At 29.4% G+C, this 25,404-nt stretch overlaps 10 protein-coding genes across 10 annotated transcripts; 6 read left to right on the top strand and 4 right to left on the bottom strand.

The window, feature by feature from the left end:
* The first annotated feature begins 164 nt into the window (after positions 1–164).
* Positions 165–1,484, top strand: OCT59_019486 (uncharacterized protein). The gene has a single exon (XM_066143558.1). The coding sequence runs from the start codon at positions 196–198 to the stop codon at positions 1,390–1,392; it is 1,197 nt and encodes a 398-aa protein (XP_066005295.1). The 5' UTR covers positions 165–195; the 3' UTR covers positions 1,393–1,484.
* OCT59_019485 (uncharacterized protein) lies at positions 1,086–4,255 on the bottom strand (the record flags this gene model as incomplete). The annotated part of the gene is made up of 13 exons (XM_025326945.2): positions 1,086–1,614; positions 1,683–1,754; positions 1,876–1,959; positions 2,031–2,129; positions 2,189–2,325; positions 2,399–2,566; positions 2,651–2,725; positions 2,832–2,933; positions 3,018–3,162; positions 3,230–3,459; positions 3,561–3,650; positions 3,721–3,821; positions 3,918–4,255. The coding sequence occupies 13 exons, from the start codon at positions 4,253–4,255 to the stop codon at positions 1,522–1,524; spliced, it is 1,734 nt and encodes a 577-aa protein (XP_025173614.1). The 3' UTR covers positions 1,086–1,521.
* A 221-nt stretch (positions 4,256–4,476) lies between these two features.
* OCT59_019484 (uncharacterized protein) lies at positions 4,477–5,886 on the top strand. The gene is made up of 8 exons (XM_025319512.2): positions 4,477–4,716; positions 4,802–4,829; positions 4,892–4,978; positions 5,072–5,212; positions 5,306–5,369; positions 5,449–5,508; positions 5,581–5,665; positions 5,733–5,886. The coding sequence occupies exons 1-7, from the start codon at positions 4,613–4,615 to the stop codon at positions 5,631–5,633; spliced, it is 537 nt and encodes a 178-aa protein (XP_025173615.1). The 5' UTR covers positions 4,477–4,612; the 3' UTR covers positions 5,634–5,665; positions 5,733–5,886.
* A 123-nt stretch (positions 5,887–6,009) lies between these two features.
* On the top strand, positions 6,010–8,828 carry OCT59_019483 (uncharacterized protein; the record flags this gene model as incomplete). Its single annotated transcript, XM_025319513.2, has 9 exons — positions 6,010–6,505; positions 6,729–6,840; positions 6,912–6,964; positions 7,031–7,198; positions 7,265–7,389; positions 7,455–7,740; positions 7,818–8,428; positions 8,502–8,613; positions 8,695–8,828. 9 exons carry the CDS (start codon positions 6,010–6,012, stop codon positions 8,826–8,828), a joined length of 2,097 nt encoding a protein of 698 aa, XP_025173616.1.
* A 446-nt stretch (positions 8,829–9,274) lies between these two features.
* Positions 9,275–12,845, bottom strand: OCT59_019482 (uncharacterized protein). The gene is made up of 14 exons (XM_025319514.2): positions 12,506–12,845; positions 12,213–12,390; positions 12,077–12,123; positions 11,946–11,954; positions 11,706–11,877; positions 11,538–11,614; positions 11,194–11,454; positions 11,031–11,106; positions 10,899–10,951; positions 10,703–10,824; positions 10,294–10,628; positions 10,120–10,220; positions 9,769–10,048; positions 9,275–9,680 (listed from the first exon to the last, which is right to left on the bottom strand). The coding sequence occupies exons 1-14, from the start codon at positions 12,740–12,742 to the stop codon at positions 9,460–9,462; spliced, it is 2,169 nt and encodes a 722-aa protein (XP_025173617.1). The 5' UTR covers positions 12,743–12,845; the 3' UTR covers positions 9,275–9,459.
* A 576-nt stretch (positions 12,846–13,421) lies between these two features.
* On the top strand, positions 13,422–14,300 carry OCT59_019481 (uncharacterized protein). The gene has a single exon (XM_066143557.1). It carries the CDS (start codon positions 13,560–13,562, stop codon positions 13,785–13,787), a length of 228 nt encoding a protein of 75 aa, XP_066005294.1. The 5' UTR covers positions 13,422–13,559; the 3' UTR covers positions 13,788–14,300.
* Positions 14,301–14,324: 24 nt separating this feature from the next.
* Positions 14,325–16,241, bottom strand: OCT59_019480 (uncharacterized protein). The gene is made up of 3 exons (XM_025308677.2): positions 15,278–16,241; positions 14,768–15,209; positions 14,325–14,646 (listed from the first exon to the last, which is right to left on the bottom strand). Exons 1-3 carry the CDS (start codon positions 16,139–16,141, stop codon positions 14,501–14,503), a joined length of 1,452 nt encoding a protein of 483 aa, XP_025173619.2. The 5' UTR covers positions 16,142–16,241; the 3' UTR covers positions 14,325–14,500.
* Positions 16,242–18,331: 2,090 nt separating this feature from the next.
* Positions 18,332–19,965, top strand: OCT59_019479 (uncharacterized protein; the record flags this gene model as incomplete). Its single annotated transcript, XM_025319515.2, has 2 exons — positions 18,332–19,291; positions 19,384–19,965. The coding sequence occupies 2 exons, from the start codon at positions 18,332–18,334 to the stop codon at positions 19,936–19,938; spliced, it is 1,515 nt and encodes a 504-aa protein (XP_025173620.1). The 3' UTR covers positions 19,939–19,965.
* A 274-nt stretch (positions 19,966–20,239) lies between these two features.
* OCT59_019478 (uncharacterized protein) lies at positions 20,240–21,737 on the top strand. The gene is made up of 5 exons (XM_025319516.2): positions 20,240–20,586; positions 20,689–20,827; positions 20,924–21,016; positions 21,102–21,245; positions 21,337–21,737. The coding sequence occupies exons 1-5, from the start codon at positions 20,252–20,254 to the stop codon at positions 21,523–21,525; spliced, it is 900 nt and encodes a 299-aa protein (XP_025173621.1). The 5' UTR covers positions 20,240–20,251; the 3' UTR covers positions 21,526–21,737.
* On the bottom strand, positions 21,703–25,403 carry OCT59_019477 (uncharacterized protein). Its single transcript, XM_066143556.1, has 15 exons — positions 25,017–25,403; positions 24,828–24,927; positions 24,582–24,730; positions 24,270–24,489; positions 23,916–24,181; positions 23,748–23,850; positions 23,382–23,665; positions 23,204–23,307; positions 23,036–23,127; positions 22,909–22,969; positions 22,705–22,829; positions 22,496–22,598; positions 22,333–22,417; positions 22,040–22,221; positions 21,703–21,957 (listed from the first exon to the last, which is right to left on the bottom strand). Exons 1-15 carry the CDS (start codon positions 25,277–25,279, stop codon positions 21,875–21,877), a joined length of 2,220 nt encoding a protein of 739 aa, XP_066005293.1. The 5' UTR covers positions 25,280–25,403; the 3' UTR covers positions 21,703–21,874.
* Position 25,404: the final 1 nt, after the last annotated feature.

Raw genomic sequence — 25,404 nt, 5'->3', positions numbered from 1 at the left:
CACGTGATAATATGAATTTGTAATTCTGGCCGGCATCATAAATTTGACCTGAAATGGCCAGCGGTTATAAAATGTGGATGATCATGCAACCAAAACTAATGAAATGAGTAACATTCCAAATATGGAATTGCTATATATGCGGTAAGTTATTAAAATTATATCAAATTATTTGTTAGTTTTCATTTTACAAGAAATATGCCACAAATACATAGTTTAGCAAGAATACTTTTCGTTTTATCAGTAGTATTTTTGTCAATTTACTTTTTATATTCTCCTCCCGAAACTATTAATCATCCAACTTCTTTATCTTCAAATTATATAGAAGCTGCTATAGAAGAAACTCGTATAGAAATAAAAAAAAGTCTTAAACAGTTTTCTTTCCTTTCTTCAATTCCGGGTTCAAATATTAAAACCAAAAAAGATTTATTAAAATTTCGTGAACGTATGGATTGTATTTCAACAAAAGGAAAATGGGTTTATGATGATACGCCAAGAGCCATTCTTAAACATAAACAAGAACCTCTTTATGGAAAATGCGATAAAAATTCTAAATCTTTAAATAAAAATGCTTCAATTGAAGAGATATGGGATAATTCGAGAAATTCAGTAAAATATAAATGGGAAACTCCTCATAAATGTCCTCTACCAAATTTTACTCGGGAAGATTTTTGTTCATTGATAACTGGCCTAAAATTTTTGTTAGTAGGTGATGTATCATCTTATCAACTTCATGAATTAATGTTAAATTATTTTCATGATGGACCTGTTCAATGTTATGGTGAAATAGCATGTAAAGATCATATTTTGTGTAGACCTCCTTCTCCTTTCGAAGATGATGATAAATTATTTTCAGTAATGAGATATGCTCGTAATGATATATTATCCACTAGAAAAACTTTAGTTCTCCCAGAAGACAATGGTCATATTCAAATAAACAATTTAGAACTACCTTGGACTTCTTACGTTTATCATTTTAGTGTAATTATACTTAACAAGGGTCATCATTACCAAGATGATACGACTTTTCGTTCCTCGTTAATACGATTAGTTTCATATCTTCGTACAAAAAATCCAAATACTCTTTTAATATTTAGGTCAACTACAGTAGGCCATTTAAATTGTAATAATCCAAATCTTAAACCTTTATCTAATCCTTACAATGCTTTTGAATTACCTTATCATTGGGGTGAAATACATAAACAAAATATGATTGCTAAAGAAATTATTGAAGCTGTTGGCGGGGTTTATTGGAATTTAGAAAATGTTATGGAAACTAGAATTGACGACCATATTGGTGGTCAAGATTGTATAAGATGGTGTATACCTGGTCCCTCCGATATTTGGTTAAATTTATTATTTGTCTTATTGAAAGAGTTGAAAATAAATCAATGATTATCATAATTTAATTACATATAGAAAATTATAATGTATATGTGGATTATTTCTTAATTCAAATAATAATAAATCATCTACCATAATAACTATAATATATTATTAATATTAAAGATTAGGTAGTATTTTTTAGTCCCGTTTTGTAGATTCAACTCTCACTAGCCCTAATGTACCTCCCGACGCAATCCATGATCCTGCTTCGATATTCGGATTCCATGAAACCTATTCGTACTGAATGTTAATATGATGTATTCGATATTTGAAAAAAAAATTATTATTTTTAATCTTACTCGTTGAATAGAAACTTCAGGCATGAAAAAGTGACTAAATGCTTTATTGTCCATAAATGTGGTCGTCGTTTCCTATTTATATAATTAAGTTTAAACAATCATAAATATGTTCCTCTTCCAAATAATGTTTAAAATCTCGGCAACTTGCAGCCAAAGTTTGAATGTGTGGTTATAATAAAGAGTGAGCTGTTACCTTAGACTTGATATTATCCCAATATTTGACAGTTTTCATATCTTCTTCGATACTGAGCCGGTATAATGTCACTTGAATTGGTTTCTATTCATTAATAATCAAAATTTCTTAGAATCAATGAATTACGGAAACTTTTTTACGAAATTAAATTATACCTGGTGCCTGTCTCTTAAGCGACAAATATTTGTCATTTTTACCGTCCCATCCGATGAACAACTTGCGACAAATGGATGAAAATACGATGCCGCAATCCTCTATTGAAATATTGTTAGTATAATTTTTGGTATTGAATCGTTTGAACTTTTCAAATTACCCAAACTATAGCGTGATGCATCATAACTCCAGTAGTCTTTTTTAAATCTTCCATTCGGATATATCTTACTGTGTTTTCTGTATCAGCAAATAAGACACCGCCATAGTGGTTTGGCCAACATGCTGTCATTAAATATGCTAAAAAAAATGGGTTGAAAGTCAAATATTATAAATCAATAAATAACATAATCGCAAATATTATATTAGTCACCTCTAATTCGCTGAAAATTATTTTTGACCCACGGATCACGATCATCTACAATCTGTAGTCGACCATCATGTCCACAGCTCATAATGTGACTAGGATTTTGCATCGAATTCCACGATACTTGACGAACGCAAGAATCATGCGCACGAAAATATTGTATCGGGGAAGTAACTTTTTTTAATAATAGTTAAAATTTTCTTAAAATAATGTTTTTTTATAAGATAAACATTAAAATATTATTATGTATCGTAAAACCTTCTGAATTTTTAATCTCCCCATGAGAAATTTTTTCTATTAAAATTTCTTCAATGTTCCATATAACAATATCACCTTTAAATGATAATTATTTTGATGCAAAAAAATGTCAGGTTGAGTAAATATAAAGATCATAATATGTGACTTATTTGTAACAAGCTACAAACAACAAGCTACAAACCATTTGTGCATCCAGATGCAATCTTTCTATGACCGCCCCAACTTACTGTCCAACACATAACGTTTGGTAACGAAAACGTATATAACGCGTTCGTAAGTTTTACTAAATAATGTTATTTACTATATAATGTTATTATGCGTTATATTATTAAATTCATAATCACCAACAAAGGAATATTATTATTACCAAATAATGTCTTGTTTGGAGATAAACAATATTTCTTTCTTATGCTATTAGGTTCCGGTACAGCGTATATTCCAATACTACCATTACCAAAAGAAATTGCAATAATCCCTAATTTCGGAATAAAGCTATCCTGCTGCTGAATTCCCTATTTATATATGGCAACATGTTTGAAAAAAAATTTCTGATTTATTAATTAACGAAATTTAATTTACCTCAAATTTATCATGAGCTCCGTAAGGACACCATTGTAAATCAAAGGCACATCCAAAATTATGGCACAAAACCATATCCAAATGCGGTGACTTAGCATCAGAAATATTTAAACTAGAATCGATTTTCCAAATCTGTATTGAATTGTTCATATCATCTTTTTGTCGTTGTCCGATAGTGTGGTGCTCATCCGTAGTGGATTTGTACCCACCTATAGCTAGATATTGTTCTCCTTTATGAATAATTTTAAATATAATAAACATTAAATGTTCTACCAATATAAAAATTAATCATATACTGCTAATTTGGTGGAAAACAATAATGTCTAGTTACTTTCAGATAATACATTTGGGCACCAATCCATTGCCCAAACTGATTTACCGACGTTTAATATATGACCTAATTTCTTCGGAAGCTCGCTATCTTAGAATCACAATAAAAAATTATTATTATTTTTAACTCAAATTTCTATAATATAATGAGAACTTCTTACGAATTGGGTGTGTTTCAAACTGATGAATTTGAATTGGAGAAGAATTTCCTATTATAACGGAAGTTGGATTCTGTGAGTGTGGAAGATATGTTTTTCCTACACTGATATTTAATTAAACTATAAATAATATATTTCGACAAAGATAACATTTAAATTGATTATGAAATGTTTCTATTCTATTTACAGGTAACACTCACTCTTCTTGCAATAATTCAAAGTCGGTTGGTTTAATTTTAACGAATTCGTAAGCATTCTGAGGCAAAGATTCAAAATCTACTCCTACGGTCTGCAGCAGCTGTACTTTTGGTCCAAGGACAATGTCTTCCCATTCATCAAAAAAGACTTCGCCAACATCTCCACGACTTATATAAACATGTTTCCTTCGTTTTTGCTGAGCTTGAACAGGTTGATATACAATATTTACTTGTTTTTGTTTCTTTTGTCTACCAAACTTATTCGTCTTAATAGGATAAAAGTCAAGTACCTCCTGCAAAACTGGGGAATGGCGTTTTGTTGCGCGTGATCTAAGATTCATGTTACTTTTAGTTAACTTTAGCTAAAATGGATCCGGATTTGAAATTGAACGAACACTAATTAAACTTTTGTAATGGTAAATCAGATAAAAAAAAAATTAACACGTTTTTAATTCCCAAAATTGTAGGTCTGCATATTATTTTAGACAACGATGACACTGATCCAATGATAAGAGGTCAGATAACGAATATAAACATCGAAAGTTTTTTTTTCGCGTTTTTTAATACTTGATACGCACTCTTTTCAATAACTTTAAGGAAATAAGTTTATAAAGATTCAAGTATAATAAGAATAAAGTAATAAGTAATAAATCTATTTACTATTAGCTTTGCTGAAAATATCGTAAAAAATTTAAGCGATGGAGCCAACGTCGACCAATTCTGCTAGTACGAACAATGATAGCCTCAGAAAATCTCAGTCCAACTCTAGAGTTATTAAAGATAGTAATTCCGTATTAAACAGGTAAACTAATGTTTTTTAAAAAACAAAAAATGCTTACAACAAGTCTTTCATGATACTTATTTTATCTATCCTGATTCTCTTACAGATTAAAAAGTGAACTCAAGCAATTGATGGTAATTATGATATAATGGGTTATACCTATCCGTAAATAATTTTACAAAATTTTATTTGACAGTTTTCACAACCACCCGGGGTTTCAGCTTTCCCTGATACGGACAATTTGTTCAATTGGGTAGGATCAATAGTGGGACCAGAGGGAACAGTAAGTGAAATCGATTAGCTTCCTTATTTTTTTCATCTCATTTCTCATGTTATTTTTAATTAGTCTAATAAATTAATTATGATGAACTACTAGATTTATGAAGGTCTAACTTATAAGATCACTATGAAGTTTCCGTCAGATTATCCCTTTTCTGCTCCATGTGTTCTATTTCAAACACACTGTTATCATCCAAATGTAGACGAATACGGTAACATTTGCTTAGATATTCTCAAGGTCGCTTTAAAATTTCGATTGTTATTTATTATATTAAAGCTAAATTTTACAGGTTATAATAATTTCTAACTCATTTTGTGAATATGAATTCAGGATAAATGGTCAGCTATTTATAATGTAACAAGTATTCTTGTTTCTTTACAAAGTCTTCTCGGAGGTACTGCATAGCAATTTAATTTGATTTGATTTATAACTCTGGAAGATTATTTAAATATAGTAACTTTGTTCATCACTAGAACCCAACATTGATAGTCCATTAAATACAGAAGCTGCAGAACTTTGGGCCAAACCAGAAGGTGCAAATATTCGCTTAGTTTGTTTCCTTGTTATCGCATTTATTTATTTTTTTTATAAAAATTGTTTCTCAGTATACAAGAAACAAGTTATGAAATGGTTTAGAGAATCAAATAATAAGATGTAGGGATTCTACGAATAAGAACCGATAACGAAGAGGTATAGTATTATTTAATAATCATTGTGAAGAATATTCAATTTATATTGTGTTTAAACCTTATTTTAGGTGGTATTTAATTAAATACATTATAACATCATAAAGACATTCCATGTAACTACCGTACATGGTTATTTTTATTGCAAATTTTAAAAATTTATTTCATTGAATTCTGATTCCTTATTTATAATAAAGTCATGTGCTAAACTGCGGCAGTTGCATTAATAAAGTTATCAGTTAGTTTATGATCCGATATACTCATTGTACATAAAAGCGTTTCTTGTTTCAACTTTTTAACTTTGAAAGATCCTTGCATTCGTCGAAAAAAAAAAAAATTTTTTAGTTAATGACAAATACCTCTTCAAATTCTATCTCCTCTAGGAGAAATATCTTTAACAGTGCGACTGCAGCACAATTAGCCTTAATGTCTAATTCGTCGTCTAGTTCAACTTATCCAATGTCTAATCCACCACCCGCCATGTTATCTCAGATTTCCGCACCGTACTATCGGCCAACTATTACAACATATCCTCTTACATCGACATCCTATGCCTCTGGCTCTTCTACACGAGCTTCTTACTATAATAATCTATCAACTTCTTCAACTGTGACCTCAAACACGTCAAGTAAGCAGTCAAAGTTGAAGACTCAGAAGCCAAAACTGCCAGAGTACTTAGCTGATACAAGTTTTGCGGAACTATATTATAATAATTCTAATACGGAAAAAAGTCAATTCGACAAGGACCCACTCGAAAACTTGGAATTGCCAACAGCATGGAATGTTGACGATAAATGTACACACCTTAGCGTGGATCCTGACAAACTTAGAGTAAATTATATAGGTGAGATAAATGGATAACGAATTTCTAGAATCAATGTAATGTTTTTACATTTTTTATTTTAAAACAATTATATCATTTCATATTTGTTATGAAGAAACATTTATGATAATTAAATTTATTTTTGAATCAATAACTATTATGAGCCACAATCAGATATAGTGGATCGAAAAAAACTCTATGAACATATTCAAATAACACAAATTTTTTCATGACACAAATTTAGGCTCAGGAAAGAATGACATAGATGCTGCTGCAATAAGAGCTAATCATCCTATGCCTCCACAATGTGGATTATTTTATTTTGAAGTTGATGTTATAAGCAAGGGAAAAGACGGGTGAGGGATAGTTATAATATACTCCAATTCTGTTGCTATTGCTATTATCATTAATCTTTATTCTTTCATAGCTTTATTGGGATAGGATTTTGTTCAAAAATTGTTCCTTTAAATCGATTGCCTGGTAAATTTTTTTTTATCTTTGTGTGATCACACATTAATTTCATAGTGATCTTATTATTGTTGATAGGATGGGAAAATGATTCATGGGGTTATCATGGAGACGACGGACATTCTTTTTGTTGCTCAGGTACTGGTAAACCATATGGACCAACGTTTACGACAGGTGATACTATTGGATGCTGTTTAAATTTCAGAGATGGCACGGCATTCTATACAAAGAACGGAAAGCATCTAGGTAAGTGAATTATTGTACATTAAAGTGAAAAAAGAAAAAATTCACCAATTTCTATCATTATAAAAGGTATTGCATTCCGAGATTTGAAAGGTGATCTATATCCTTCGATTGGATTGCGGACGCAAGGAGAGTCTGTAGAAGTCAATTTTGGCAATAGGAATTTTAAATACGCGATTGAGCATTATATGAAGGTTAGACAATTTCATAGAATTGTATTATTTCAATGTTTAGTATTCTTAAAAATACCATTTAACAGGAAGAAAAAGCTCGATTATGGCATGCTATTAATGCAAAACCTATGCCACCAATCTCATCGCCATTGACCTCTTTACCTATTTCTCAAGCCGCTTCTGAGACAAATCTTACAGCAACAGTTCACCAACTTATTGTGTCTTATCTAGTTCATCATGGATATAGTGAAACTGCAAAGGCATTTTCAACAGATGCCGTTCAACTTGCGTCAGGCGACAGCAGTGAAATGGAAGGTGTTGAAAGTGAAAATTCATCTTTAGATTCGGATAAGGATATGATTAACCGGCAGAGTATGCAGATATAGAACTAATAAAATATATGTGACGCATTTATTTCACTTATAATAACATTTAAATTTGTGTTTTAGGGATCCGTGATGCTGTCCTTAAGGGTGAAATAGATTTTGCCATCAAATTAACCAACACGTTTTATCCTTCTGTCTTGCCATCTAATGGCGATATACTTTTCCAACTTCGTTGTCGTAAATTTATAGAAATGATGGGGTTATGTGCTGGAAGCCAGATTACATGCTCGGATGATGATGATGATGAAGTTGTAAAGGTCGGTAAAGATCATTTAATGTTAGAAGAGGATGATGATGACGAAATTGAAGATAAAGTTGTTGATGATGATGTAGACATCGGTGAGGTCGTAGATGATGATCTTGAAGAGGAAGATGATGAGGACGAAGAAAGAGAAGAGGCTGAAGAAGAAGAAGGGGATGATGAATACGCAGATGCAATGGAAGCAATGGATGCAATGGATGTTGATGACTACCAAAGTGATCATGAATCTGTTGAAGAAGTAGATGGTTCAGTAACACTTATTAAAACGAAAAAAACATCCAAGCGACGGAAAGGTGTCGAAACAGAGTTAAATGGATTAGATGGAATGATTGAGGCTGCCATGCGATTTGGTCAAGAATTACAAGACGATTATCGCGATGATAATCGCGAAGAAATAAAAAAAGCACTAGAGGTTAGTTAAACCATATGCGTGTTAATACTTTCGAAATGTAATACATAATTTACACGAAAATTTTTCTTTTTAGGAAACATTTTCGCTGTTAGCATATACTGATCCGCGAAATAGTGTCGTTTCATATCTTCTTGATCCTTCGGGTAGAGAACCAGTTGCAAACGCGTTAAATAGTGCTATTTTAGGTACTAGCTACCTTCATGACTCTCTATATTCACTATTAAAAAATTTTTCTAAATTTTCACTAAATTTTTTCATTCCACTAGTATCACAAGGAAAACCTCCTATTCCTCCGTTGGAACGAGTTTACCGACAATCCTCCGTTGTTCTTAATGAACTTGCAAGAAATGGAGTTGGTTCTAGTGCTTTTGTAAATCTGCGTAAAGATTGCCTAGTGTAAAGAACAATTATATAAACATTCAATTATATATATATATATATATGTTTGTTTGTTTATTATTATTTTAGCGAGGACATTTTCTTTTTTCTTTTTATTCTTTTTCGATCGCGTTATCATAAATTTAGTGTACAAAAAAACTTTTTTATTTTCCAATATTTAAATAGCTTATGTTAATCGAGTTTTTCAGTATGCTAAATTATTATTTATATTTGTGATTTTGGGTGATTTTGGACATGGGTGGTTGACTCAATTTGTAATTTTTAAATTTAAGTAATGGGAATTGAGGGGTCACTTTATTTTAATAATGAATTCATTCATCTTTTACTATGTTAAATAAAGATTAAGGTATGACAGTCCCATGTTTTGCTGTACATATTTAAATTAAATAATTAAATTAGTTATTTATGCATATTAGATTTGGGATGAAATTTTATTACATTAACGTAGAATAATTTTAATTATAAATTAGATTATTTATTAATGATCCAATTTAACACGTAAAGATCAGAATAATTGAATATTTTATTTATTTATTTTTTTTTTAATTTAAAAGAAGTAACTTGAATCAGTTCCTTAGAATATAATTTAAATAAATAGTAAATAATTGTATATATAAAATAACTTTTTTAAATTAAGTAAATATTTCCATAGGAGTGACGTTATCAAATACAACGGATCCTGACAATCTCTCTTTACTCATGAATTTCAATGGAAATTGAACCAAATGACCCTTTACTTTATTTAATTCAGACTTGACTCCTTCTTTGGATAATTTTTCAGGATCACAAACGTGACCAGTTAAAACTTTCTTTTTGTCTGGAACGAACGATTTGTAATCATCCCAGTTTAAAACTAAAATAATATTTATAATAATGTTAATAATACTTGGAAATAAACTAATTAGTAAAAATTATTTAAATTATTAATAAATTATAATTACCAGTATCATCTGGAACACAATGGAACACTTTACGAAAAGCCTCTGTATTAACTTTAGCAGTTTGTCGCCAAAGGTTGGTGAAACTATCGCTAAGTGGATCTAAAACTTTATCATCATCTTTAGCAAGTTCATTAAGTTCATGCTGATCATAAGTATCAATAGTTAACGGTGGCGGATAACAAACTGTAGTAACTCTTTCATGATCAGTTTCATTATGCAGGCCAAGATGTTCTTTGAAGATTTTACGACGTAAAGTGGCTGCAAACTTTCCGGCTTTCCACTAAAGTAAAATTAGATAAAATAAATTGAGTAAACGTTCAAACTAACGAATTTAAAATTTTGAACAAATACATCATTGCCGGCCATCTTGGAGTCTATGTAATCCTTATCTTCGACAACAGCAGCAATTTCAGAATCGTGATCGCCATTTTGTGATCTATCATTCAAATTAGCTATAATGAAAAAAAAAACTAATTAACATATATTCAAAAATAAATAAAATCTCAAAAATGATTTCCTATTCACCAGAGCCACAGATGACAATTCTGTCATCAGCAATTAGAAGTTTAGTATGAATATACAATTCTTCAGTAATGTAGGAGCCAGTAGGATCTTGATCAACAGGTGCTTGAGGAATAGCCGGATCCGCACCAGATTGTTCCCCGGAACTGACAACTTTTTTTTCATCATCCAATACACCCAAACCTTTTTTTATAGCACCAAAGTCTAGTTCGTCATAAGTACGAAGTGCATAAAATTCAATGTAATCACTAGGATTTTCAACGCCTTCTCTACTTAAAACTTCAAGAATCGACTGTCCACCTCGACAAATCGATTGATATTGGTAATGTATAACTAGACTGATTGTACAAAATAGAAAATAAATTTGATATTCGGTTAAGAATTATATATTTAACTGAAGTAAAGCACTTACCGAACAGTACCAGCATCACTGGAGTCAAGTTCAGCTGGGAAAGCTGGAAGCAAAGGCATGGCGACGACAATCCTGAATCGTTCTTTATTTTTATGAGCCCTAACAATTCTTTCCACTATTGCCTATAAATAAGATATATATATTAAAAATATATCGTTTATTTGTTTATTTGAAATAAAAAGTCTAAAATTTTTACCTTTCCAATAAGATTTTTTACGGGATATTCATTACTTTCTTTCGTAGCAGTAACTACCAAAAAAAACATCATTAATTAATTCTGAATTATTTATTATACCTACGGCAAAAATAAACCTTATTGAAATCTTACTGAAAAATTGGTTTTCAATATAGATGAAGTGCTTAGCCTTGCTAATTATTTCGATGTAAGCATTTTGGATTGAACGCTGTTATAAAATATATGTATTTGATTTTTTTTTTTTACATACGTATATAAGTACATATTCAATAAAAATACTAATTTAATATATTACCTCTACTTCATCAAGTCCATGACTCCACTTAGCACTACTTCTGATAATTTGAATGTTACATTTACCCTCATGCGGATGACAATCAATTTTTTTGTTACCATATTCGAAACTTCTGACTGTTGGAGGATCTTTTTTATCACTTCGTCGATCAGACATGGCAATCAAAACTGGATATTCGGGACGGTTTTCGGCTTTTTCTTTTTTGATAAAGTTCCATCGTTGAATAAAATGACGTGCAACATCAAGTACTGGTCTGCCAACCTGTGAATATATGCAAAAGGATTAATAATTTCTTAATTTTTTATAAACAATATTTGAGAAGTCCAATTAAATGCGATACTCACAAAACCAATAGATACATCATGCCATGGCATACGAGCGGTATTTTTTTTATCAATTAAAGCTTGTGCCCATACTTTCACTAAATATTTAAAGATCGAAATAGATAAAAAAAATGCATGTATAGGTTCTAACACAAACAAAGAAATATTTATAATTAATAGATAAAATACCATCAAAGAAGTCCTTAATTCTAGGATTTGAATAATCTTGACCAGGCCAAATAGAATAATTTTTAGAAGTTTGCTGGAAATCAGCGAGTTGATGCGATGATGTATCATAACGACCGAAGCACAAATCTAAACCACCAATAAAAGCAGTTTTTCTATCGACAACTACAATTTTCTATATTTCAAGAATAGTTATTAATTAATGATATTTCTTTATCATCACTTTAATCTTATAGTATTTACCTCGTGATGCTAAATATATAAATTATCGCATAATAGAATAATTGTAAAAATTCGTGACAAGAAAGATTAATTTCAAAAAACACTCATCGTGTTGACAAATTTGATTGAGCAGATTAAAATGAATCAGTTACCGCCCAAAAGAAAGTGCCACCAAGATCATGGTCAGGATGTCTTTGCACTACACGCGTAAATTTAATTATTATTAAAGACTAGAAAAATTTTTTCGCATATATCAATCAATGAAATGTAAGGTAAGAAAGTTCTTACCAAGAATGTTCTTGTCCAAACCCTGCAAAGAACGTTTGCTGTGACTGGAATCCAAAGTCAAAGCCTGGGTCATTTCCTTATAGAGAACAACATAAATTTTCACTCCTTGTTGTGCTTTCTTTTTAAGAAGATTATCAAGACGATATTCTTCATTCTTGGCAGGTGGTCTGCGAAGATACTATGTTCAATGATAATGATAAGTCATGTGATTTAACACGTGAATGACAAAAAGCTGACATTTTTTAAAAAAAAAGAGACACGAAAAATTTTTGCGCGTCAAGAATGCTATATACCAGTTCAGGTGAAAGCCACCAGTCTTCAATGAAAATCTCCTCTTCGGCACTCATAAGGGCTTCTGAGACAGCATAAAAATAGTCTTTACCGTCGACATACCATTTTACATGACAACCTTCTCTTTCAGAAGCAAAAGACTTGTAACGGTGTTCTTTTTCCCATTCACCCTTAGTTCCTTTTTCTCCTAGTATAATATTAGAGAACGTATCTACAATTCCTTCAAAAATAGCCGCCATTATTCGTTAATTAGAAACTTTTAGCATAAGCAGGAAAGATAAGCCCGAAAAAAAAATTGATGAAAAATTCCCGCCTTTTTGTTAAAGGATTTTCAATAAAGCCACATAAGTCACATGTTACCCAAAAACTTTAAATTTCGATATCGGCTAAGGGGGGTAAATCTACTTTCATCACAAAAGTAGATAGTACGAGGAATTATTATGACTATATTAAGGTCTTTTGACCGCTAATTTGTACATCATAAACTCTAAAAACGAGTTTTATACGGTAATAATAAAGGAAACAATTAATTTAAAGTAATAGCCGGTATAGAATTAATTTAAACAATTAAATCGTGAAGTATGTTGTACACAAATTCTAGTACACAAATTTTATTAATAGAAAGATAAAACTGATAATAATAAACACATGAAGCTAAAAAGCTAAAAGGTACAATAATATTTTTTTGCTTTTGAGGAGCATATGTTATGAAATGATTACTTGTTTTAAAACCTGAATAGTTTGGTTTTCTTTGTTACTCAGTGAAGCAAAATGTGAGCAAATAAGTTCACAAGGGTGCATCAATGACCAATACTTTTATTCAGCAATGAATCATAAGTTTCCCTTAAAGGGTTACTGCAGAAAATCGTCACCACTAAAATTATTATTTAAAAAGTCTTTGTCAACTCTTTTATCACTATATAAAGTCGATTCTCTCTCATTAAGCGATACCAAAAAAACAATACAAAAAAAAAACCAACCTTTATTCCACTCACTTATAACACAAATACTTTTATTTTTCTTTCACTATTTAATTTTACAAGTTAAATTACCAACATGTTGCCTTCTACAAGCACAGTTACTGTTAATAGCTCTGGCTTTAGTCCAAACTTATCACAGGACGTTATAGAAAGTTACCAACTACCAAACACTGTAGTGGAAATTCCTGCACCAGAGCCATTTTTACCTCCCATATATGAATTGGACATTGCAGTTCCACATTTTGCATTGAGACGTCGTAACGCTGTTGTAGAAGCTGTATTGGAAACTCCGCTCGTTTTTTAAAAAATCAAATTGCAATTTTTTCTTGTGTAAGTTTCTTGATTCAAACTAATATCATCTTTAGTATTTGAATAGAAACATTTAATAATAATCTTTAATCAACGAATTACAATATAAAAAATAGAAAGCAAAAAATTTTTTTTTGACTTCATTATTATTTAACAAAAAAAAAAAAATTAAGAAAAAAAAAAGAAGAAAAAATTAATATCATATATATATTAACATCATTTTAGAGTCTAAAATTTTATCATATAATTCATATAATCCATTGTTTATATCTTCCAAATTTTTACCTCCTATACATTCATTACATTTGTTAAATATATTCTTTATAGAAGTAGGTTCATCGCTTAGTTTTGCACAATTCATTAGGTTAGTCATGTCGATTTTTTATTGAGACTATTAAATTGAACAGTCAAAACGGCCGGTCCGTTCTTGTTAACTTTGTTGTTTACTTTTATATACCAATTTATCAATAAAAAATTTAATTGTGGTTGAAAGATTCCAAGATATTTTGCTTACTTTCTCTCATGAGGAATTGAGGATTACTATGCTAAATTATTTTATTCTTGTTTAAGTTCTTCCTTTGCCTTCACGACAGATCATTCATTGCATGTACCCTAATATTAATTTTGAAAATAAAATTTTTTTCGAATTGCAGAGAAAAATTTTTTAAGCAAACACTAATTTTCTTATATTAAAATTTCTCTCTAGTATTACAAAAATGGGCTAAATGACGCGAAAAATTCCGCATCACTCCGCCAGTTAGGGTCGTTACCGTCGTAATATCTACGATAAACCTCATCACATCCTTCTGCAATCATTATTTTTTCTCTGTCCTTTTCTGGACCTGTGGGAATATCTTATGTAAATTATAAATGTTAAAATGAGTCATTTTAGACCGTTGTACTCATGTTCGATTCGTTCGATATGACGATTATAATAAGTTCCCTAATCAGAATATTATAAAAAATGGTTTTTACCCTCGCAGTTTATCGTTTCCGTCACCTTCTCAACGTTCTTTACTATTTCAACTTTGGCCTTTTTCTTTAAGGAACTAACATTCTTTTCGTCCTTTAATTGGAGAGTAATCTGGACCGCAGCTTCAATGTTATCTTTGATCTGTCGTAATTTCTCTCGGGCTACTTGATTATGGCTTTGCTTATGACTTTGTATAGTTCCATTTTTTTTATTTGCGACAGCTGTGGCTTTACTGGTAGTGATGATCATTTCGTTTTCGTCTAACAACTTTGATCTCTTATAAGAGCTCTTGGTTTCACTGCTGGGCGGTTTAAAATGCCCATTTACAAAATAGCGTTCGTATTTGGGATCGACCATCCAGTAACCTCCCTTTCCTGTGACTCCTTCGCCACGTGAGGCTCTAACAAAGGCTGCGTTCAATGAGAGGTTGTGGCGGATCGAATTCTGCATAAAAATATATACGTACATACATATATAAAGATATTAAAGGATTAAATCGAAGTAATAAATACCTTCCAGCCTTGTTGATTTCTTTTAAAGAATGGATAAGTGGAGCATATCCACTCATATATTTCCGCAAGAGTAGATTTCTTTCCAGAGGATGAAAAAATCGCTTGACAAATCATCGAGGCGTACGAATAATCAGGTTTTGGTGCAAGATTTTCATCGTTCCCCATTTTGTTGGTCGTCTGCATCAGGATTTGAGATCCCGGAATAACGAACCCTTGTGACCCTTCTGATTTAGGTAATAAAATTTTATTACCACTTTTCATCATTTTTATACCTTCATCATCGAGGGTTTTTGGTTTCGCTTGTCCAGGTATAAAATAACTTGGTCTTATTAAAGACACTGACCCTCGAGGATCTTCTGGAATGACAACTGCAGGCATGACGATTCCTTTTGAGGATATTCGGCATGATTCGTCATTTGAAGTTGAAAAATTAACATTTGTTTGTACTTTATTAATGTCTTGAGGAGTTTCCGAGACTTTATTTATAGAATCTTGTATATTAAAGCTGGTCACACCATTAACAGGAGTCTGTATCTTATTAAATTCATTAACATTTTCATTATTACACATGGATCGATCGGTACATTTGGGTAGATCAATATACGTCGAAGTTTTGTAATTAAAACAACTATTTGTAATATCAGAGACGCGTTTGGTAAGGATCGCATTACATATAACATTTCTTGGGAGAGTTTGAACATTAGTAGACGGTGTATTTATTGTTGCAGTCGTATTTACAACGTTCCAAGATGCCACTTGATTTGATGCCTTAACGACATTATCAGGCATACTTGAATCATTATTTGAGGTTGTTAACCCGGTTGTTGAGGGTTGAATTTTAGAAATTTGAAAGGTATTTTCCATTTATTTCAAATTAAAAAAAGAATTGAGTATTGAATTGATTTTGATTATAGTAAACGAAATAATTTAATAATTTAGTTTTTACGTCAGGTTCTCGAAAACGCAAAAAAATAAACTGTGAAAAACCTAGGGCTTATATATGGAAAAAATTATTTAGTAATCGCGCTTTTTTTTCGCGATCATTATTTTGTAATTTATCTAAAATAGGAAATCATGGAATGGAAATCATGTATTACTAAACGCGTATTAACCTCGTGTTATTTTCTTGATACATACGCATTAAGTATGTATTTTTAATACTTTTACCTTGGCATATTTGCGAAATAAAATCTTGGTTTTAAATGTTCTTTCTTATGATTACAGGGGTAACAGGACAGTTTTATTTATCGCAGATTGGCGCTCCTAGAACCTAATATCAGATATATGATGTAGAGTTCTGGTATTGGATAGTTGTAAAGAAAAAAGATTGGTACTTTAAGTTTTAAACAATATCTTTATACATTTTTTTTTTTAAATCAATTTCAATTATTTAAATTATTTATTACTGTATTATTTTATCTAAAAAGTAAATCATAGTTTTAAATACTGATCTGCACTAAGTTAATACTTTTTTTAGTTTTTTGTTATTATCTTGAAATTTAATGAATAAACTTTTTATTTTATTTTATAAAGCTCATCAATAGTTATGAGATAATTACAAAAAACTGATTTTTAAAATTTCAAATTTGGTTGAATTTGCTTTTTTTCTATTAGTAAAGTCAAATTATAAGTTGTTTTATATATATCTGGAATTCTTTTTAATTACATTTGATTCTATTTATTTAATAGATTGATTGCAATTGATAAATTTTAATTTTTTATTATAAATAATTAAAACATTTTATCAAAAGTATTAGTATTAGTTTTCTTTTAATAAATTTATATTACTTATTAATAAAAGTAAAATACAAACTAATATATTACTATTAAAAAATAAAATCTTAAAATTGTACTTAATTTTTGGGCTATTTTTCTTTTACTATAAAGTTCCAAACTTCCAATATACACTAGTTTTTATTAACAAATTATTTTTTACTTCAATTTAATAAAAAATTTTTTTTATATAATAATCATTTATGTAAAATATAAAAAAGTAAATATCAAAAAAAAATGGTAATTAAAAAGATTAAAAAATTATATAAAAAAAAATTTCAGATTTTATGTCACTTTTTTTTCTTTGTAATTGAAGAAAATTTATAAATAATAGCAATATAAAAGTAATTTTTTTGTTCCTTATTCTCTTGTTTGCAGAATTTTATTGTTCTATTAAAGTGTATTAAAGATAAAAATTTTAAATTAGAATTTATATATTTTTTAACTTTCTATATAATTTTTAGACTATATCTATCTATTTGAAATTTTTGAATATCGGTTAAATAATTTTTTTTTTTTTAATTAATAATAATAATATATTAGCAGTTAGTAATGTTTAATAATTTGGTAATTGGTAAGTTGTAATTTGACAGTTTTGGCAGTATAATTAATTTCATTATATCACTATATTTATTTGGCATTATCTAACCTGTAATATATTTATTGACGCATTTCTTATTTTTAAACGTTTCTTTGTTCTGATAAGTTTCTTTTGAATGTTTATATTTTGGGTAAGAAATTAACCATATTACAAATAATTGCATGACGAATAGTATTGCTAATAATTTACTAAATATAATTGGACCAGTATTGGACCCAATTGACAAATTTGTAATTTGTATACGTCTAATCACACGTGGAGTAAAAAATCTTAGGGCGATACTGCGGGAAGATTAAAAAAAAATTAGATCACCTTTTCTCATGTAACTATCATTGCATGATAATTATGATAATTGCATGATAATTGCATTGCGAACAATTTATAAACCTCCAAACTTTCTTTTCCTGCCGTACTAACGCGATCTCCGTTTTTCTTTGATCAAATTACGCGTATGCATCAAAGGTAGTTAACTTGCACGGATATCAAATTAAATCTCTTGTTCTGTAAAAAAAACATTTTTCTATATACATTCCTTTTTTCTTTTCTATATATTGGACAAAATAATGTAACATTTTCACTTTTTTTTCAGTAATTTTCTTTTTCGGAAACCATTTCCTCTATAAAGGACTTGGCTTCTTCTGAAAGTTTTAGTTGATATTACGATTATCCTATCAAAGAAAATGAGAACAAATATGGCAAGTTCAAGTTATCCATCTACGCAAATTCCTATCGACTCATTATCCAATTACCAAAGGCATATGAAAATTGGACGATATATGACGTGCATGGGAGAATCAACGGATTCTTCACGAGATAAGTGCTCTTGCAAAGGATGGCGACTAAATTCTGCTAATGGAATTGGATGTATAGATTTGTGCATTTGTGGTCACAAATTAGGTCTTCATGGAAATGTAGATGATATTTATGGTGAAGACTTCTATAAATTACTGAACATTGCTGATCAAATCGACAAATATTTGGAGAATCAAGGGAAATTATTAGACTTTGATTATGTAGATAAATTTGTTCAAAAAATGAAAGATCAAATGACATCTATCACTAATAGTGCTAAACAATATAATCATATAATATGTCATAAGAAACCAGTTGATAAAAATGCGAATATCGATGAAAGAAATAATTTGGATCATAAGTTCATATTTAAAGAAGAGCGAGAAGACAATATTCGGTGGAGAATTATTAATAATGATGGAACTCGAGAGAATTTATTTTTACTTACTGGTGTTAAGGAATTAATTTCTACAGCATTACCAAAGATGCCAGCAGAGTATATTGCTCGTGTCGTGTATAATCATAATCATTATAGTTTAGTGATTATTAAAGATCCAAATAAAGTGATTGGTGGAATTTGTTATCGACCATTTGTAGAAAGGAACTTTATTGAAATTGTTTTCTTTGCTGTTAATGGGGATCATCAAGATAAAGGATATGGCAGACGTTTGATGAATCGCTTAAAGCATTTCATGAGAGATGTAGTCAAGATTAAATATATGCTTGTTTATGCAGATGAAAGTGCTATAGGATTTTTTCGAAAAATTGGGTTCACAACTAATATTACATTAGAAAAAGAAATATGGAAAGGTTACATAAAAGATTATAGCAAAGCAAAACTTATGCAGGTAAGTATAAAAAATTTTTGCACGTATTTCACTAATTATCAAATAGATAATAACATTTTTATTTGTTTTTATGGAAAATTGTTATTTGAAAGAGTACTTTTATTGCCAAAATAAATTATGCAGAAACTAAGGAAATTTTAGCAAGACAAAAACAAGCAATAAGAGAAAAAATCGCTCGAACAATTAAACCTCCCATCATTCATCCGGGTTTACAACGTTTCAAAAATGGAGTTAAATCAATAGATCCTATGTCTGTGCCAGGTATTAAGGAATCCGGTTGGACATTGGAATTAGAAAAAAGGGCAAAGGAATCGGTTAAATATCGGGCCGATTATCTTCTTATGCTCAAAATCATGGAGGATTTAGAAAATCATAGAAGTGCTTGGCCATTTAGACTCCCTGTCGATCCTATTACTGTACCAGATTATTATGATATTATCAAGGATCCCATGGATTTTTCTACCGTCAGGAAACGTATGGAGAACAATCGATATCTAACTCTTAAAGAGTTTGCTATTGATGTTCAAAAAATATGGGACAATTGTAAATATTATAACACAAAAGAGACTTATTATTATAAATCAGCCGAGACTTTGGAAAAATTTTTTACGGATCTGTTATTAGAAAATGGTATAAAACTACCTTAAAAAAAGTACATAAATATTTTTCATATTAAAAAAATTTAATCAGGTGATTAGCAATATAAACTGTACATTATGGCCAAATGTGATTTACAAAAAAAAAAATCAAATGTAAAAAAATTTGCTTATGTAACTAATTATTTTGTAACCGATTTTCAATTGATTTGCCTAACAAAACGTTTTATGCATAAAGCTTTATTTATTATAATTATTTATTATAATTGAAAAAAAACATCAGCAAATTTATGGGGACACTGCAATACTATAAAAAAAGTCCCTGCAGAACTCTTTGGAGTATTTGTAATTTATTCTTTTTGTAATGGATAAATCAATAACTTCTCCAACTTCAAATTCAACGAACAATGCAGTAAATAATAATAATGGAAGTGGTGGCTCAACAACGACTTTACCTGTCTCCTTTCCACAGCCAGCTCCACGATCACCTTCCAGTTCTACTGTACCTACTGAATATAGTAGCACCAACACATTAACAGCGGGTGCTTACGATTTTTTATATGAACTTGTACAAAAACGAATAACTACTTTTACCTATTTAAAACAGGCTCATGAAGGAAGAATACATTGGTTTAACACTGTATGTTTAAGTAAAGAAGATTTGGGGATGGTATATGAGAATGTTAGGATGAAGAAAAGGTATTTACAAATTTAAGTAGATTTAATTTTTAATTAATTAATTTAATTCTTACTTTGGGAATTAATTGTATATATATATTTTTTTTTATTATTATAATTAAGGACAGGAAATTTTTTTATTCTAGGTGCATCATTAGCTCCAATACTTGATATAACAAATCCTCAGGATTATGTAAAAGCTTTAAATGTAATGCTACAGGAATTTGAATATCATACAAATGAACATGCAAAACAAAAAATGGTAAAAAATTAAAAGAAATTAGATTTAATAATTATTACATTTTTATAAATATTTTTTGTTCATTCCTTAATTTTTTTTTTTTTACTTTAAAATTAGAAAATGTTTTTTAGAAAGTCAAAAATTGTTAAAGACGAAGATTCATCATTTCAAGAAACTGGAGAATATACATATTTATTTGTGCCAAACGTAGTATGTAAATTTATTTTATTAAATAATTTTTCATTAATTTATATTGTAACTAATATATATATATATTTTTTTTTTTACGAAATAGCCTTTTGATTTGGATTATTTTCAAACTTTTTATACTCTCTGTGATATTCTTGTAGATGTTTATAATAAATTGTTGGTAGGAACTGCAAATGTACTGACAGCATCATTTACAGAAAGTGTAATAAAAGTTGATGGAAAGTTCAAGGTTCTAATTTCAATTCTTCTTTTTAGAAAATTTGTGTGATATTTTACTTGTATAATATATTTTTAATGAAAAATTTTTATTTTACTTTCAGAAAATAATAGCTCTAGTAGCTAAAGAAATTGATTCATTGTCTCGAAATACCATTAAAGAAGAATTAAAATCTATTGATCCAATGATATCAGGTGGTAGTAGTAAGAGTTCCATAATTAGTAATGGCACTACTATCAATGGGGTTGAAATTTGGGATGGTGGTTGGAATGCTATTAATGGTGGAAGTTAAATTATGGAAACATAATAAATCCAAAAAAAAAACAAAAATAACAAAAAAAAACTTGTATATTGTATTATTTAGTTTATTAGTCGTATTCACCGTGTGCAATTTTAGAGATAATTATTAATTATGTAATTAATTATTCATTTTATAATCAAATAGATTTAGGCTGATAATTAGTTAATTACAAATATAAATAAATAATAATTAATATTTTCGATAAATTTATTTTTTTTTCTTATGAGGATCATCATTAAATGATCTACAAGAATTCTATCGATCTATTACATAACATTCATTAAATATACAAAAATAGATGATCATTTGTAATTAAACTAATATTTTGACTTAATTTTTCTTACGTCCATAATTTTATTGTATGATCCGCACCCGAAGATATTATCCAAGGTTGAATTGGATGAAATTCGCAATTCAAAACACCTATAGAGAAAAAAAAATTAGGTAATTCAAAGAATCCTTTTTTTTTTATTTAATTTACTAATAAGAAATAGTTAATAGTTACCTAAACTATCCACAATTTGATGGCCAGCTTTTAAAATCTTCACTGGAACAATTAACGGATTTTGAAGCAGATCATTATAAACCATACCATGAAAAATTTGTATTGATCCATCATCACTACATGATGCAAATAATGGTAGTCGTTTATGGTATACCACGTTTCGAATAGCTTTTGAATGATAACTAGAATTTTTTAGGAAAAAAAAAATTTAATATAATATGTATTATACCAAGGATGAAACACAGCTCATTAGAATCCTCTCATATATATCTATTTCATTAAACGAAAATTACTATAAAGTCCTGTAAGGCCTCTGGGATAGATCCAGATCAAACCAACATAATTTCTTATCATAACTTCCAACTATGACATTATCCCCTATAAACGGCAAAATAAATTATAATATTAAAGATGGACTCTCAAAAATGCTTTATAAATCTAGTTTGTAACACTTGCCCATCGGATGAACGTCCAAACTAGAAATCCATTTAACTCCTGGTTGTAAAGTTTTTGTCAGTTCTTGTTTCATTAGATTATAAACTCTAACATATCTCTGTGTCTATAAAACAAATTTTTTTTTAAAAAAAAAAGCGTAAAGAAATCATTATTTGAACAAATCCAAACCATTATCATCATATAATGTAAAAAAAAACTATAATATTTACCGCAACAAAGAATAATGGCTTAATAGGATGGAACCTTACACATTGAATAATTCCTCTAGTTTTACGGAAAGGTTGTTGAGTTTGATGTTTTGTAAGCTGATGAATTAGAATCCCTTGATTACCAGCTATTAAACAAAATATATTAAATGAGAATCTTATTTCTTTTTTTTAAAAAAAAAAAATTTATGCACAAATATTATTTACCATCTGGTGCAATACTTGAGAAGTAATCCCCTTTCCTATGCCAAGTGACTTGCTTAATTGTCTAAGGTAAGTAAAAAAAATTTAATATTTTTATATTTATTTAGAACACAAAAATTACTAAAATGACCTTATCATGAGTGTGTTGAATGAATAAAAGTATCCCATTCTTATTCTGTTCGTCAGATGGTTTCATCCACTCGACCAATTTGACCTTTTCATCTATAAATTTTAATAGACTGAAAAATGAGTATAAAAGTTTATTATGAATTCTTAAAGTCATTATCTATAAAGTTACCATTCCGTTTACTATTAAATCCATTTGTAACGTATTGAGAAGTTGAAAGTGCAACTTCATCGTCACAAATATCTGTTGGTAATATTACACCAACTTTATTTGAACTGATGTGAGAAAATTAGAATTGATTTAATCAAGCGGTATAATTATATTTGTGAGTAATATTCATGAAACTTACCAAGAAAATATAAATGCACAAACTTCCCGAATTGGACACCAAGCAACTGAATAAACAATATCCTCAATTTCCCATGTTTTAACACAGCGTCCAGTTATAATTTCCCATAATCTTATTGTTTTATCATCCGAACCAGAAATTAACCATAATCCCGTAGGATCGATTGAAATGCAACGTACACGATCAGTGTGTCCATCATATGAAAGTGTAAGGGATGTAGGGAAAGGTTGTAGGTCTTTAGGGTTTGGAAGTTTGGGAATAAGTGATTCCGGGTCAATATTAAGCTAATTATGAAAAAAATGATAAAACAGATTAATAAAAAAGAACATTATATCACTTATGTTTATGTGTTAACAATTAATTTACCTTATTTTTTCGAATACGTGGGGCAAGGTACAAATCAAGGCACCTATTAAATCGCTCCTGAATGAACCGATTATATGCAGGTACATTTCTCAGGCATGAATATCTGTAAAATAGGAGATAAAATTTAACATAATTAAAATATAAAAACATAATAAAATTAATGATTACTTTTGAGGTATATAATTTTTTTCTCTATCATCAGGATCCATCTCCTCCCATTCTTCTTTTTCTTTATCTGTTAATAAATATTCTGCAGGTGGGTTGTAGCTTTCATCATGATCAGGTAACTTCATTTTTGGAGCAGGTATATGCATAGGATGTTCTTCACGGGACTTATCGTCTTCACTCCATAAATTATAAAACCGTGGCTTTTGCACCTGAGATTTTCCAAGAACAATACGTCCTTGACGAATAGCACGTACTATTTTCATAATCTTCATAAATCAATCGATATACAAAGAATTTTTTTTAGTAAGTTATCCGATAATAATTAACCCAATCAAAATCAGAATTATGACTTACACGTTTTGCTTCCCATTTCGAAGGAATGAACCGACGTTTAGGTTCAGGTGTGGCATTTAACGGCATAACTTCAGGTTTACCAGTGAACCATTCTATTGTTGGTTCATAAGGATCAAAATCTTTTTCAGGGAATGAACCCATTTGAATTCGGCGAATAATTTCCAATTCCTCATCAGTTAATTTCACATTCTGTTGTAAGAGATTATCTTTGGCAGACATCCTAAAAATGAACGATCATATCAAAAATGTTAATCTTTACATTAATTTAATTCTACTATAACAAATATCTATATATAAATATGTATATATTACCATGAATCAGGATCTTCCATATTTTCCAAAAATTTGTCCAATTCATCACCTTTAGCAGGTTTCATAATTTTTTTCCCATCAATATCATATCCAATGTGTGGGTAATCATCATACCATTCCATAGGTATATTACCAACGGAATTAATTGGCTGATTCAAAAAAAATTGAAGTATTTTATTTTAAAAAAAAAATCTATTTTTAACTAATTTCAAAGATATATGATTATAATAAAATTTTTTACATTACATTTTCAGTTGAAGAATCACTATCATATACTGGATCAATTTCAGGTAATATTTTACGTGGTTTACCATTTACACCAACGACATAATGAGTTTTGGTTTCCCTAAATATAACTGGAATGTTAATATTATTTCAATTAAATTCTTAAATAATTTAAGATAAAATTACAAAAAATAAAAAAAAAAAAGGTACTCTGATTCTGATAAAGTTTTATTATCTTCATCCGGTTCTAAATCATTTTCGTCTAGACTATCACCAGCAATATATTCATCACTTTCACTCATTTCTGATGTTTCTTTATTAAATTTTTCATTCTCTTCTTCATTGTCCGTTGTATCATCAAGTACAAATTTTTCATTTTCCGAATGTTGTTCAATAGAATCGCTTTCTTCTTTATCAATACTTTTTATGGACTGTGATTCAAGGTCACTAATATTTTCGTCTTCCGAAAGCATATCAATTTTTAAATTAGCAATAATATCTTCGTCACTAGTATTTTCATCATTTTTTCTTTATTTCTGGTGATCTTTTCTTAGAAACACGTAATATTTTTTTTTTGAATTCCGCATTTTTTTTCGCG

The sequence above is a fragment of the Rhizophagus irregularis genome, chromosome 29 (genome assembly GCF_026210795.1).
Source record: "Rhizophagus irregularis chromosome 29, complete sequence".
NCBI classification, from domain to species: domain Eukaryota; kingdom Fungi; phylum Glomeromycota; class Glomeromycetes; order Glomerales; family Glomeraceae; genus Rhizophagus; species Rhizophagus irregularis.
This window is presented reverse-complemented; position numbering and strand designations above follow the sequence as displayed.